At 41.4% G+C, this 14,713-nt stretch overlaps 1 protein-coding gene and 2 long non-coding RNA genes across 16 annotated transcripts; 1 reads left to right on the top strand and 2 right to left on the bottom strand.

Annotated features, from left to right (window-relative positions):
- Window positions 1-2,591: 2,591 nt before the first annotated feature.
- Window positions 2,592-3,330, top strand: LOC123049277 (uncharacterized). Its single transcript, XR_006423534.1, has 2 exons — window positions 2,592-3,002; window positions 3,088-3,330. It is a non-coding gene; the product is annotated as an uncharacterized lncRNA (long non-coding RNA).
- Window positions 3,331-5,629: 2,299 nt separating this feature from the next.
- Window positions 5,630-11,509, bottom strand: LOC123052956 (uncharacterized). Of its 14 annotated transcripts, XR_006425217.1 has the most exons (11): window positions 10,930-11,509; window positions 10,678-10,793; window positions 10,169-10,303; window positions 9,886-10,036; window positions 9,626-9,688; window positions 9,440-9,527; window positions 9,202-9,294; window positions 8,479-8,594; window positions 8,006-8,098; window positions 6,438-6,518; window positions 5,630-6,016 (listed from the first exon to the last, which is right to left on the bottom strand). XR_006425217.1 is itself a non-coding variant. In XM_044476327.1 (10 exons), exons 5-10 carry the CDS (start codon window positions 9,685-9,687, stop codon window positions 5,781-5,783), a joined length of 681 nt encoding a protein of 226 aa, XP_044332262.1. In that variant the 5' UTR covers window position 9,688; window positions 9,886-10,036; window positions 10,169-10,303; window positions 10,678-10,793; window positions 10,930-11,487; the 3' UTR covers window positions 5,630-5,780. The 14 variants fall into 14 exon arrangements, 5 of the variants coding, with proteins under 5 accessions (XP_044332262.1, XP_044332261.1, XP_044332264.1 ...); XR_006425214.1 differs by lacking the exon at window positions 10,169-10,303 and having other exon boundaries at window positions 8,006-8,093; window positions 9,440-9,538; window positions 10,930-11,502; XR_006425212.1 differs by lacking the exon at window positions 10,169-10,303 and having other exon boundaries at window positions 10,930-11,500.
- A 384-nt stretch (window positions 11,510-11,893) lies between these two features.
- Window positions 11,894-14,376, bottom strand: LOC123049276 (uncharacterized). The gene is made up of 4 exons (XR_006423532.1): window positions 13,991-14,376; window positions 13,172-13,293; window positions 12,998-13,081; window positions 11,894-12,914 (listed from the first exon to the last, which is right to left on the bottom strand). It is a non-coding gene; the product is annotated as an uncharacterized lncRNA (long non-coding RNA).
- Window positions 14,377-14,713: the final 337 nt, after the last annotated feature.

Here is a 14,713-nt window from a genome sequence, read left to right as displayed (position 1 = left end):
GAATTTCTACAAGATTGCCAAGCCTATGATGGAGTTGCTTAAGAAGGAGAAGAAATTCCAGTCGACAGAGGCATGTGAAGCCAGTTTTCAGGACCTTAAGGAGAAATTAGTGACAGCTCCAGTGCTGATTTTACCGGATATTCATAAGGAATTTCAGGTCTATTGTGATGCTTCACGACAAGGACTTGGAGGTGTACTTATGCAGGACGGCAAGGTAGTAGCTTATGCATCACGACAGCTTAGGCTGCATGAGCTTAACTATCCTACTCATGACCTGGAGTTAGCTACAGTGGTACACGCCCTCAAGACTTGGAGACACTATCTGATTGGGAATCATTGTGACATTTTCATGGATCACAAGAGTTTGAAATATATCTTCACTCAGAAGGAGCTTAATCTCGGGCAAAGGAGATGGTTAGAACTTATCCATGATTCTGACCTGAGTATAAATTATCATCCAGGCAAGGCGAATGTTGTCGCGGACGCATTGAGTTGTAAGGGGTATCTCAACTACCTCACCGCTCATGTTGTCTGACCCCACTTGCTTGAAGAATTTAGGCAGTTGAACATGGAAGTTGTGCCTAAAGGGTTCTTAGCCACCTTGGAGGTCAAATCCACATTGTTGGAGAGAATCAAGGAAGCACGAAAGGATGATAAGGAATTTGATAAGATTCGTGACCGAATCCATGAAGGAAAGTCCGAGGACTTCACAGAGGATGAACATGGAACACTTTGGTTTGAGTCACGTATTTGCGTACCTAACAATGAGGAGATTAAGAGGATGATTCTGCAGGAGGCACATGATTCTTTGTACTCTATTCACCCAGGCAGCACTAAGATGTATCTTGATTTGAAAGAGCAATTTTGGTGGCCAAATATGAAGCGAGAGATAGCAGAATATGTTGCCATCTGTGATGTATGTTAGCGAGTCAAGGGTGAACATCAAAAGCCAGCAGGGTTACTTCAACCGTTACCGATATCCGACTAGAAGTGTGACAAAATCGGTATGGACTTTATCACCGGTTTGCCACGGACTCGATCTGGATATGACTCTATTTGGGTAATTGTGGACTGCTTGACAAAGGTTGCTCACTTCATTCCCGTAAAGACGACCTATACCAGTGCTAAGTTGGCCAAGATTTACATGACACGGATTGTATGCTTACATGGTGTACCCCACAAGATCATGTCAGATCGAGGCACTCAATTTACCTCAAAATTCTGGCATCAGCTCCATGAGTCACTTGGAACCAGGCTTGAGTTCAACACGGCTTTTCACCCGCAGACGGATGGACAAACTGAGAGGGTTAATCAGATTTTGGAAGACATGTTACGTGCATGTGCACTTGACTATGGTTCCAGTTGGGATGACAATTTGCCATATGTTGAGTTCTCCTATAATAACAGCTATCAAGCCAGTTTGAAGATGGCACCGTTTGAGGCACTGCATGGCAGGAAGTGTAGAACCCCTTTGATGTGGACTGAAGTGGGGGAACGTCAACTCTTTGGGTCTGACTTGATTCGAGATGCCAAAGAGAAGGTCATGTTGATCAAGGATCGACTGAAGATCACTCAGTCTCGACAAAAAGAGTTATGCTGAGGCCAAGCACAAAGATGTGGAATATGCACCTGGGGATAGGGCATACCTTCGAGTATCGCCACTTCGTGGAGTTAGGAGGTTTGGGATCAAAGGGAAGTTGGCACCACGTTTTGTGGGACCCTACAATATTCTAGAACATAGAGGAGAAGTAGCTTATCAGCTAGAACTACCAGAAGCTCTGTCAGGAGTTCATGATGTATTTCACGTCTCACAGTTGAAGAATTCTCATGCTGAATTGGCAGATATTCCTTTGAATGACACGGTTCCTTTGAAGGCAATTCAGTTGGAGAAGGACCTCACATATGAAGAGAAGCCTATCAAAATTCTTGATACAGCCTAGCGAGTTCCCCGCACCAAGACGATCAAGTTATGCAAAGTACAGTGGAGTCATTATACCGAGGAAGAAGCCACTTGGGAGCAAGAAGAAGATTTGCGAGCGGATCATCCACATCTTTTCTCTAGCTAGCTGAATCTCGGGGTCGAGATTCTTTTTAAGATTAGAGCATGAGCATTTTGCGTAATTTTATCATCATTTGAATAATTTTAAGTGTTTATGAGTGCTTTCCATTTTAATCATTTTTTTTATTATTAAAGTGTTAGAATGGCAACCTATACAAAATTGTAATTTGCATATTACTATTTAACCGAACAGTAGGAATATTATCCCTATATTGCATTTTGAGTAATTTAATTATGTCCATAAGGCATCTAAATAAGTGCATGCAAACTAATTTATTAAGTTCTGAGAATTTTTTACTAGACTCCAAATAATAAGCATGTTATGCGAAAATTATTATTTTATATCTTGTTTAGCTTTTCTGCGCCTTTAGTAATAGTAACTTAGTATTACACCTAACCAATTAGCTCACGGGCTAAGCCCATTCCTAATTCTGATCATGCATGTGAGCACTACGACTCAATTACTACATACATGCAGCACGACCCAGCACCACTCTTATTTTATTTTATTTTATTTTCCTATCTCCTTCCTCACGATCCAACCTGGGTCGTTCGTCTTCATCCTTTGGACAGGCTCAGGCAACGAGCCAGCGCCGCACCCCACTCGCGCCCGACCCCTCCCCTTCTCTCCCTCTCCACCAAACTGCTCTGAACGGATTCCTCACGCCCTCCCTAACTCCTGATCTTCCGTTACCCGCACTAAACCGTGCCCTAATGGCCATTAGAACACCGGAAACGGCCGCGATGAAGATGCCATAATTCCGACGACGCCCTGCGTCGTTCCGACCTCCCCTGCATCCTATAAAAGGCCCCCTCCCCTCACAACTCTCTCCTTGCCCGAACCCCTCTCCTTCGGGAGCTTATACCCCTCCCATCGTCGTGAATTGCTCACCGGAGTTGCTTGACACCGCTGCTGTTCGTGGAAGGTTCCGGCGAGTTCGAGGTGAAGGAGACATTCTAACTCTTCCGTCCCTCATATCTCGACCTTGCGCATCTTATGGATATGGTGTTCTGTTGAAAATTCACAGCCGGAGCACGAGTTTCACGTTGTTCGCTTCCGGCCGGAGTTCCGCCCAACTCCGGCGACATCTAGCAGCCATCTAAGGACGAACCAGGAGCCGCGTCGTGTCCCGGAGACTCACCTCGACTTCCTCTACTCCGTCCACCTCTCCTTCGTTGCTGTTAAAAGGGAGAAAGAGGATTGGTGGAATAGATTGTTGTATTGCTTGAGCCTCGTGGCATATATATGCAAAAGAGACCGTAAGAAAATATATTGGTGAAATAGATTGACTATTCGTCACCCTGGGTGAGGAATAGTTATTCTTCACCCCCTCTATTTTACCACCAATGCACTGTAATTTTACGTTCCGTAAGTTTTGTCTTATTTCTGACGTAAAAAGAGACCGTAAGAAAATATATAATCGCCATAAAAAATATTTTTATGTTATGTAAAATTACAAACATAAAAACATAGTGTAAAATATACGTAAACTCCAAAAAAATTGTCTTATGACCTATATTTTTATTTTCTTATACCAAATTTTACATAATTAATCAATAGGAATATAACTATTTGAATTCCAAATGTAATTTAATTATGAAGTGATCGTAAAATTACCTTGGGTGAAGAATAACTTATTCTGCATCCTGTGTGATGAATAGCATCACTATATATATATAAATATTCTTCACCCAAGGTAATTTTACATATATAGGGATTGACTATTCGTCACCCTGAATGAGGAATAGTTATTCTTCACTCACCTTTATTTTAACATCCATGCACCGTAATTTTACGTTTCGTAATTTTGTCTTATTTTAGACATAAAAAAAGAACGTAAGAAAACCATATAATCGTCGTAAAAAATATTTTATATAACGTAAAATTACAAATGTAAAAACATAGTGTAAAATGTACATAAAGTGCAATTTTTGACCTATATTTTTTTTGTTATGCCAAATTTTATGCAGTAAATTAATATGAATGTAACAATTTGTATTTCAAATGTAATTTATTTATAAAATGGTCGTAAGATTATCTCGGGTGAAAAATAATTTATTCTGCACCCTGGGTGATGAACTGATGCTTGAACTGATGAAATTCGAGCGGTTGAACTGATGCTTTCTGTTGCTGTTAAAAATCGTCTTCTTTAGTTCAAATTTTTTTGCAATTTTTTTTTGTCGAAACGGGACGTGTAATATATCTTTGGAAAGCTCTTAACATCCACATTACAATCTTATAATTTGTTTTTGCAAAAAAATTATGATTCAAGAGCAATTTTGAAGAAACCGTTTTTTTTAACTGAAAACGTGAATCGCATTTTGGACTTAATTTTCAAACGGTTTGTCGGAATTGAGCAAATGAGATGGCGTTGGAAAACTTGTGAAAATCCGCATCTTTCATATATCTACTATTTTTCAAATTCTATATGATTTAAAAGCAATTTGAAAAAGGTGAAATTCTGGGCAAAATGTTTTTCACTGTTTTTTGCAAACGGTTTGTCTGATTGACGCAAATGATACGGCGTTGGAAAGCTATGAAAAATGCGCAACTTTTGCATATATAAAGTTTTTTCTAATTCTTTACGGTTTAAATACGAATTCAAATACGGTTAAAATTGATTTTGAACGTGGTTTTTTTTAAAAGTTTGTCGAAATGGGGCAAATAATATACCGTTGGATAGCCATCGAAAATGTGAAACTTAGTCATGTTGAACGTTTTCTCTACTTTGCAACCGTTTAAGAGTAATCTTAAATACAGCATGACGGATCATGTTGTTTTCTCGTCTGAAAAACAGAGTAGTCGTACTGATATATGTATATGTTTGTACTGAGCTATTTTTGTAGAGTAATTTTAAATGGTTCCGAAAAAAGGTACTTGTACTGACGCTTGCATGGGTTTGTACTAAGCGTGTTTTCACTAACTAGACTTTGCTCTGTTTTTTGGGTAATATTTTTCTCGTAAATTTTCAACGGTTTACTATATCCTAGCCCTGAACTTGCATGGTTTATATTGTTGAACTGAATGTTATTGTATCGTTGGCCCTGTGCTTGCATGGTTTATATCAAACTGAATGATATTTTTTCAAAAAGAAAATATTTTTTTATTCTTTTTTTGAACTAAACATTTTTTTACAACGATGTTCTGGACTTCTCTTATTTTATGACTTGTACTTTTACCATTTGAATTGCATGGGGTTTCCTTTTGCTTGAACTTTTACAATTTGAATTTTTGTCATTTCTTTTATTCCGAACGGACCATCGTTTTTAACTTGTACTGATCAATATTTTTAATTAAACCAATTTTCCTTTGTAGAACGGACCACCAATTGTATGTACATCAATTTTTTATTACCTGTAAATGAACTCTATTTTTAGTTGAACTTCCCCTGTAGATGTACATGAATTTTTTACCTGTAAATGAGCTCTCCTCTTTTCTTGAACTTCCAGTGTAGATGGCATGATTTTTTCCATTCAATTCAACGTTTATTTTGAAACTGAATATGCACAAGAGAAGGACCACATGCATCCAACAATCTGACGAGGTTACAATAAATAGGAGACAATGTATACAACAGAAAGGCTTCAAGTAGTACTATAAAAAAATCAAGTAGTACCAAGCTCTCCTTATTTTGTTTGCTGTAGTTCCTCAAAGTGATGTAGCATACACATAATTGCTTTTTTAGGAGCTTGAACTATTGTTTCGGTCAACATAAGACCCTCAATTGTAAAAGCGGCGAACTGAATATAACTTATTTCTATGGATCTCAATGAAGTAAAACAGGGAGCAGTATGTGAATGGCAGTACAAGAACGACGAGCATGGCTGTGGCATCCAGCGATGGCATCATTAGCAAGATGGTGTAGAAGGCCCCTAAGGAATCCCTTGAACTCAGGATGCAGTGGCAGCAGGGACTTTTTTTGTTGAATCCACTGAACAGAAGGGAGCTCCTTCGACCTGTAAGATGGACGAAAAAAACCATATAATGTGAAATGAAATTTGTCAAGGTCGAAATGACCGTAATCATGTAAAACATGTAAAAATAACAGACAAGTTCATGCACAGTAACATTAGAAGTACACAAACAAACCTAAACAGAAGTTCTGTACTTTGAAATACTTCATTTAGTTCCCAAATACTTCATCCGTTTCGAAATATGAACTTCTATATTTATTTTCTTAGAACTTATTATGTTTTCCCTGCAAATTTCATGGGTTTTTTGTGTTTCATGTTTTTTGTTTATTTTTGTTTCTGTTTTTGTATGAACTTATTATTAGAGAGACTAGTTTTAGGTATCAATATAATCAACATTTTTCTATGAACGGCCTGGTCGCTACGACAATGAACGGCCTGGGGGGACGGTATTGGACTGACGTACATAGCCGAGGCCGACAAGGGTAGCACGGCAGCAGAGCTACATGGACTCCAGGGGCATCAATACATGAACTTCTTGCTGTACCTGAACGCAAATAGTTTCAATACCCATGTAAATAACATAAAAGATGTAGAGGGCATCAAATCATAACCAGAACATATATGTTTTAGAATTCCTCCAGGCTCCAGACAACTAATTAATCACTAGAGGTTTTACACATGTAGCACACACAAATATATCCAATCACCCTCTGTCATAGAATGAATGCAAAACACAAAAGAAAAATAAATGAGCAAACTGCTTATCCTGAAGTTTGGGCAAACTTAATTGGAGAACTAACAATAAGGAATACATTAGACCATGGAAAGGTGCACATCGTCCTAATTAGTAGAGGCGCAGGTCGCCAGCTCGGATCTAGGAGAGACATTTTTTTTGTGATGACCTTCTGCTCCCTCTCCCTGCCTTAACCCAAACAGATGAATAAAAAAGAGCCAACCATAAATGCAAAGTACGCTGAACTCTGAACTTTTCTGGAGCTTTTTGTTGAACTGAAGCATGCTTCGGAGCAGGACAAGATCAAGCGGATCGGGAGGAAGCTGAGCAACATACATTGGAGATGCAAGACCACAGTACATCTATTAGAGATGTCACTGAACTCTGGGACGTTTGTGCTACAAGAACTGAATCTACAACAGTCTTAGACTTTCAGGTTCCATATGCAAGATAGCTACAAATTGCTAAAATCAATCACCAACAGAAAAAACACCAAAAGGTTAAATGGCTGCTTGAGGAAGAGCCAAAACTATTTTGGGGTGGCGGACGGCAGCAACATGTGGGCTGGGTTGTCGCGCATCGGGAAGGGTGAGGAAAACGGCAACCCAATCACTATAGTGGAAATAGGAGCTGACGGACATGGACTGCTGCTCGGCATGAACTTGACCGTCCGGATGCCACGTGGCTGGACTGGGGACGACGCTGGACATACTGGAGCAGTGGCAAGGGAGCTTAGAGAATCAGTGTACATCGGCAACGGTCTGCTCGCACAAGGTGATGTACTGCTCTCCTGGGATGAACGGGCGAAGTGTGTGCCTCCCGAGCCGCAGCGTCGAATTGCTTCAGGTTGTGTCGCTGAACGACCCGGTGTGGCGGCCAAGAAAGGTATGGGCAGTACAACGATGGAGCTCCACAGGAAGTGGCACAAGGCTCGGCACAATCGGCCTGGGAGCTGCGACGGTGAACGGCCTGGGGCGGCCGGGTTGGACTACTAGTACGGACGCCACATCCTGGAAACCTTTGCAATTGACATGGGGATGCTTCCAGATGCACCTTCGATCATGCACCAAGACATTTCATTTTATGTTTTTTTACAGTAGAACAAATACTAATTTTATGCCAAGTAAGTTCAAACAGAACAGAAGTGCAGCTTCATTTGCAAGAATAGAAAAGAACATAGGTTTCTTTTGATACATAGAGGCATAACACCTGTTGTGCTAGAGGAATAACATGGAAACAAGGAGGAAATTGGACTTGCAATTGTTAAGTAGGTGAACTGAAAAGCATACAAAACATACACTGAAGAGCGGGATCCGGCCGGTGACGTTGCGGTGGGCCGTCTGCACACACACGGTCACACTCCACCGTGCCCCAATCTCCACCTCGCTGAACTGAATGAAATTTATAAATTGAACCGAATTGAAAGAAGAATTTGGACATCATGTGTACATCAAGAAATAAACTTGAGCAGTACCAACTACTAAACAAAAAGTTTTGGTATATTGAGATTAGAGATTGTACATTGGTGAACTTTTTCTCCCTACAGAATCGTTAATCAAATAGATGTACTGTTCGCGAGGTTTTATCAACATGATAAGTAGTAGCAGTACCACTCTAGGTGGCAAAGTAGTAGCGGCACAAAAGAAGGCCACCATCAATAATGAGTACTACCGCGACACCTAAATTATGTGTTGGCCACGCTTGCTTTACATAGTACTACAAGATTTTTATGGAAAAAAGTACTACAAGATCCGTGAACATGAGGGCATACAGAAGTTGTACTGAAGGTGTGAATTAGAGCAGCCGGAAGAGGATGCAGCAGCACGCACACACCACCAGATAGTTCTCCTATCTCCAGAACACATGTATACATACACACATCTCCATCTACAACAAACAAAAGAAATTGTTGACCTCCAGAGTTTTTGCAAAGTGAATTAATTTTTGCAACCAGAGAACTTGCTACACTTAGCAAAGGTGAACTACTAATTCCCAAAAATTGCAGGATGTCTACTTCCCTGAACCAGAACTTTTGAACTTCACGTATGCTCATATATGCTATTTCTTTTGAGTTCCCTATCAAATGATCGGTTTCAGTAGCCGAGAAAATTGGCTCAACCTCATAGCTACGAAAATGAATTTCATTTAACCTTAACACATAGAAAGTTTAAACTTCGCTCAATAGCTAAATAGTTCAACCACATACATACAAGCAGAAAACATGCAAAATTTGGTCCTATTTAGACATATACATGAGTACAATAGATCAAGTCCCAAAGCTTTTGTATATAAGATAATTGATAGCCACATTTCTTAGTATTTTTGAAATATACATGAGTACAATAGCTCAAGCAAATAGGAAACCACGTAAGTGATGGAGAAGGCAGAGAATTAGTTCAACATCCAGTCAGCAATTTAAAAGTAAAGAGGTAACAAAATGTAGTTGAGCTATACTGCATCACACACAAAAAACTTGAACTTTACATAATCAAACCTGCTTAGCGACGAACTCCAGCTTAAGATGTATCCTGTACCAAGACCAAGCTTAAGATGTATCATGTACCAAGACCAATCTAGAGAACCAGAACTGCAGAAATTAGCAAATTTGAACTTTTAGTAATTCATTCCATCGGCAAAATGAATTACAAAATCTTCTCTTCACAAACTATGTACATCAACAGCAAAATCGAAGCAACAACTGTAACCATATTTGAAAATCGCAGAAGCAATACATAGGTGTACTGATGCGCGGGGAATTTTAGAACTGATGTTCTATTATTTTTGACTACTGATGTCAATCTTGCTCTTCTTTTTCCCTTGCTGCTTGTTGCCTGTGCACCAAAATTGTAATAGCAAAGCACCTTAAATTAATTGACAAAAGAGGTTCCTCCATGCACAAAAGAGGGAGTCTGTCGAACCTGTTGACATTGTTTAACATGGCAGTCTGCAAACTCTGTTGTGCATCTACAAATCTTCTCATACTGTATGAAGAACATGGAAAAACTTATGTAATTGGACTTACAACCGGCAAGTAGATGAACTGAAATGAATACAAATACCCGTTGTACTATACAGGAATAACATGGAAACACAGATGAAATCGAACTTATGATCGACAAGTAGATGAACTGAAACAGAATACAAAGATACATGTAAAGAGGAAGGGGGAAGGCCAGACCTCGTCGTTGCGCCGTTGAACGGCCTCGGTTGTCGGCAGTGAACGGACTGTGGTGCCGGCGGTGAACGGCATGTCTGCTGCGGGAATCGGGGGATGGGGCACGGCCTGCAGAAGCAGGAGGCGGTGACCTACAGAAGGAAGAGGCCGCGACCTGACGGCAGAAGAGAATTGAAGAAATAAATATTGGGGCCTGCTCATATATCCACAAATTCAGACACCAAAACTAAAAGAAAATAATAGAACAGAAATAAGAGAATGTTAAATTTGACGTATCAGTTTTTACCATCACTTCCAAACCTTCAGTTTTTTCACTCCTATCTAATCTTCAGCAAATTCTCTAGCGGACTATTATTCTTGTCAAAAGTAATCAACATGAATGATCTCCACCAGTTACCAATTCTAGTGGAGCTATTTGTACCTTCATCATAGAAAAAAGTAGACTTAATATTTCTAAGTTCTGAAGATGAACAAATGAATCGTACAAAATACTATCCAAAAATCACACTTTTCACGATACCAAAATTCTGAACTTGCCATACAATACTTTTTTATTTTGTCATGCGGCACTCTTTGAACTTGCACAATTCATTGGTGGCAGGAAGCAGCAACTAGAAGTATACAATTGTTTTACAGCATCCTAAACCCTAAACCGTATCTGTAGGAAATCTAGTCAGGGTCTCAGGAATCAACTAAATTTTCCACTCAATTCTATATTTCATCAGTACTAGTAGGACTCAACCATAAGTGCGGAATTGTAGCAATGTTAAGGAAATAGTTTCAGGAGCTGCTCACGCCGGATGTGGGGTGCTCGCGCTCGTGGACGCTATCGACGCCGACGACGGGATCCAGCCATCCACGGGAGCCCCGCTCATGGACACCGACGATGTGCTCCGGGGGATGTTTAATCTCTATCTAATTTGCCACAATTTTATTTTTTACAGCTCACTTGCAGAACAAAGAGACATATTAGGTGCCTCATTTTTTCATGGAAAAATCAAATAACATTTTTGGACGCCAGAAGAAATCTAGAGGAAAGAATCTTACCTCCACAGTGCAGTAGCTGGGCCTCCCTGCAGCAGGAGAGAGACGAGGTGCTCCATCGAACGTCACCGTGGGAACGACATGGTGGTAGCCAGATCCTGGGTGTTGCTGCAATGAACGGACCGGGTTGGTGGCGTTGAATGGCCTGGGGTGGTCCGGTACTGTGGTTATGGAGCCCCACTAGGACGAGATGCGCGGTGTGGGAGCCGGGGGAGATGGGGGCGCGGCGGTGGCCGGAGCTGGTGGAGATGTGGTCGGGGCGGCGGCAGGAGCCTGGGAGGAGAGTGCGGAAGGGAAGGTCGGGGCGGCGGCGCGCATGGCAGGAGGAGTAAGGAGGTGCGGCGGCGGCGCGCGTTCTAGGAGGAGGAAGGAGGTGCGAGGGCGGCGGCACGGGTGCTAGGAGGAGGAAGGAGGCACGGGTGCCAGGAGGAGGAAGGAGGCGCGGGGACGGTAGCGCACGTGCCAGGAGGAGGAAGGAGGTGCGGGGATGGCGGCGCGCGTGCCAGGAGGAGGAAGAGGAGCGGGACCGGTGACACATTTGGTCACGTCAAGCAGCATCGAAGCATACACCTTCGTGGAAGCTCCGATCGAACAAACCCAAGTTGATGACATATACATGCAATATCAAAGCTAGAACAAATAGTAATCAATTATGAGACCAAGCACGTTGTAGCAAAATCTAATACTGTTTACTCACAGCCATATTGCTTAACTTATGCATCACCAGGAGGGCAATTGATTAGTTCCTGAAGGCACTTAACGTGGTTTCATTGGCACGCAAAATAGTGAGAACATTCTTTCCACCAGCTTCAAAAACCACCTTGCATAATGCCATTCATTCTTCCATCTAGCAAGTGTGTGGAAACACTAAGCTCAATATATACTACATTATATGGTATTTGATAAATCCAGTTACGAACATGGAACATAAATTTTGACTTTTTATAGTTGTCCCAAAAAATTCACACAATTTATATGTTGCAACACATAGAAAGAGAAAGCATACGTTCAGAACCAATATTTATCACACCAAAATGGATGTAAATAGAAACATCACTTTTTCTTGGAACGGATGTAAAATTCATATTACAACAGTCATCTAATTTCCTAAATGGACCTACACAGACCAGGAAACAATTTTTGCTTCCCTAGGGAATCTTTCTGAATTGTTTCTTATATTTCCATTCCTCCTAATCTCCGGTTCTGTACAAAGCTCTTCAACTACACAAAACAGAAAAAACAAAGAACACAATTGCATGATCAACATAAGTCGTGTGTTCTAATGGAAAGCGCCGTAATGCAGCAATATAATTCTATGCTGATTACAGCAGAAGTTGCAATATAGGTCGACAAAAAAGCAAGTTTCAAGCACCTGAAAACATATTATAGTACAAATTTTTAGCATCCTTGAACCACTACATACTAACACAAATTAATTTATCAGTGTTCATGCACATAGAACAAACTGTGTTGCCCACTATAGGGTAGGAAATTAAAGATGAATACTTATTAGAGTGTAACTGACATGTTGAAAGATCCTGCGAAGTTTGAAATTAATCGCATAGATATTGCTGATCCTAAAAATTGAATTGCAACGAAAAGGTGGAATACAAGTAGAGGAAAATAACAGAGATTTCAATGGGCGAGCATGGCCGAGGACATGACAGCTTCAACGCCACACCACCTTCAGTACAGAGATTTTGTTTGAACTGTGGCGGACTCTGTACATGGTCGAGATTAGCTCATAATGAACACTATTAGGTTTACCTCTCCAATTTCTGTTTGCTGCAGCTTTTGTGCTTATGAAGAGGAGCCTCAAGTGTTGCTCATGGCCCCAAGAGTTTTCATCGCAACCCATCTCGAAGAACAGGGCAAAGAGATCAAACAACTCATCCAGTCGACATAAACTATATCTCAAACCTTGAATGCAGCTCCACTTTCCGAAAATCACTGACCAGTTCACAAGGACATCTCCAGGGCTGAAAAGGCTGAAAAATACAAGCATATAATAAGTTTCTATGCTCAGCAGTAAAAATACAAGCATATAATAAACAATCAACAGATAACTTACTTCTCGCCAAGCAGATTTAAAGCATGAAATTTCTGCCCTCATGGACGCGCCATGGAGAAGAGTAAATTCATTAAACACTCGTACCTAAATGAAAGCAGGAATTTGAGCAACAAAACGGGCATGTAGAAAAATATCTCAGCGACTGCGAACAATTGATCAAAAGGCATGACTTACAGTGGATAGACTAAGGTCTCGGCCGTGCATAGATTCTACCCAGTAAAATGGCAGCAACACGCCAAGAACAACGACAGTTAAGGATCACATCTGTCCATACATGGTCCATACTCCCTGAAATCCTGGAAGAACAAACCGTGAAAAGTTGAAATTAGGAGTAAATAACATATCAAAAGAGTTCACAAATAGAAAGGAGAAAATCCGATATCTGTACAAAGACAAAATTATGTTTCCGTATCATAAACTCTGTACATCCAAATCGCTAGGAAGATTCTCTGTTGGGCTACTACTGCAAGGACATCCAGCATTCTGCTCGTACTTTTAAACACATGAACGAATCAACATGTATGCACTGAATGAAAATATCCTCATGAAACAAACCAAAGGAGGATGAAAAGCAGATCTGAGACTTGAGGAGAGAAGAAATATCATACTGATGTACAATCCAAATAACCTAAACCTGAAAATAGAGAATAGAACCATGTATGCATACTTGTACCCTTTCTGAATCATTAAATACACCATAACTATTTTAAATTTATTCGTTTAGCAATTAGGACACCGTACATAGAAGTAATTAATTACCTATAAACATCAAAAGTTAACTAAACAGTAGGCTATTTACATGGACCAAATCAAATTTGTGACTGGTTTTAAGGTTGGAATTGAACACTTGCAGACATAGACGACTCAAATCAACCTTGACTAATCAATAAACAATCGATTCCAACATACGGAGAAGAATCTAAGTTTCTTGTGAGGCTTCATCTAGGAACAATATCATTCCCAATCAATGAAGAAACACGTGACACCACTTACATGGGGCCGAAGAGGTTCTGGCGGAGGTGCCGAAGACATGCGAAGGCGGCCCCGGAGGTGCTCGGATCTGGCTGATGCAAGGGTCCATAGCGCGATAGGGAAGGCAGGGGCTCAGGGGCGTCGCCGTACAGCCGATGGTGGGGGCGGCGAGCAGCGATTGCTAGAGATGTGCTGGCCGACGAGGTGGAGATGGTGGCTGCTTGGGCCTCCAGTGGTGGCTGGTCTGACCGGCGCGGCTGCGCGGTTGTGCCTCTGGTCGGGGTAGGGAGGGCAGCGGAGGAGGTCGTCGGGCGGCGTACAGGGGCTGCAGCGGCCGGTGGAGGACCACGGGTGGACCAGCGCGGCGGCGAGGTGGTGCCGAGGACGGCGAGCGATGGCCGAGGAGCTGAGGGGCGGGGTGTGGAACTGGGGATGAAGCCGACGCTAACCCTACACCTAGCCATTGTGTGCGTGTGTGTGTCGATGAGAGAGATGTGGCCCATGTGGGCTTTGCGGGGCTTGGCCCATGCGCGCGTGCGCGGGATGAGCGACGACGGACGAAGATTGCGAGCGACGTAAGAGGGGAGACGGAACCTTACGTTTCTTTTAGATAGTAGAGAAGTATATATATATATATATATATATATATATATATATATATATATATATATATATATATATAGAAACTCTATTAATAACCCTGGGTGAAGAACAAGTAATTCTTCACCCCGGTCGACCAACCGA

The sequence above is a fragment of the Triticum aestivum genome, chromosome 2D (assembly GCF_018294505.1).
Source record: "Triticum aestivum cultivar Chinese Spring chromosome 2D, IWGSC CS RefSeq v2.1, whole genome shotgun sequence".
In the NCBI taxonomy this organism is placed as follows: Eukaryota; Viridiplantae; Streptophyta; class Magnoliopsida; order Poales; family Poaceae; genus Triticum; species Triticum aestivum.
Note: the sequence above shows the minus strand (reverse complement) of the source record. Positions and strands in the feature narration are given on the sequence as shown.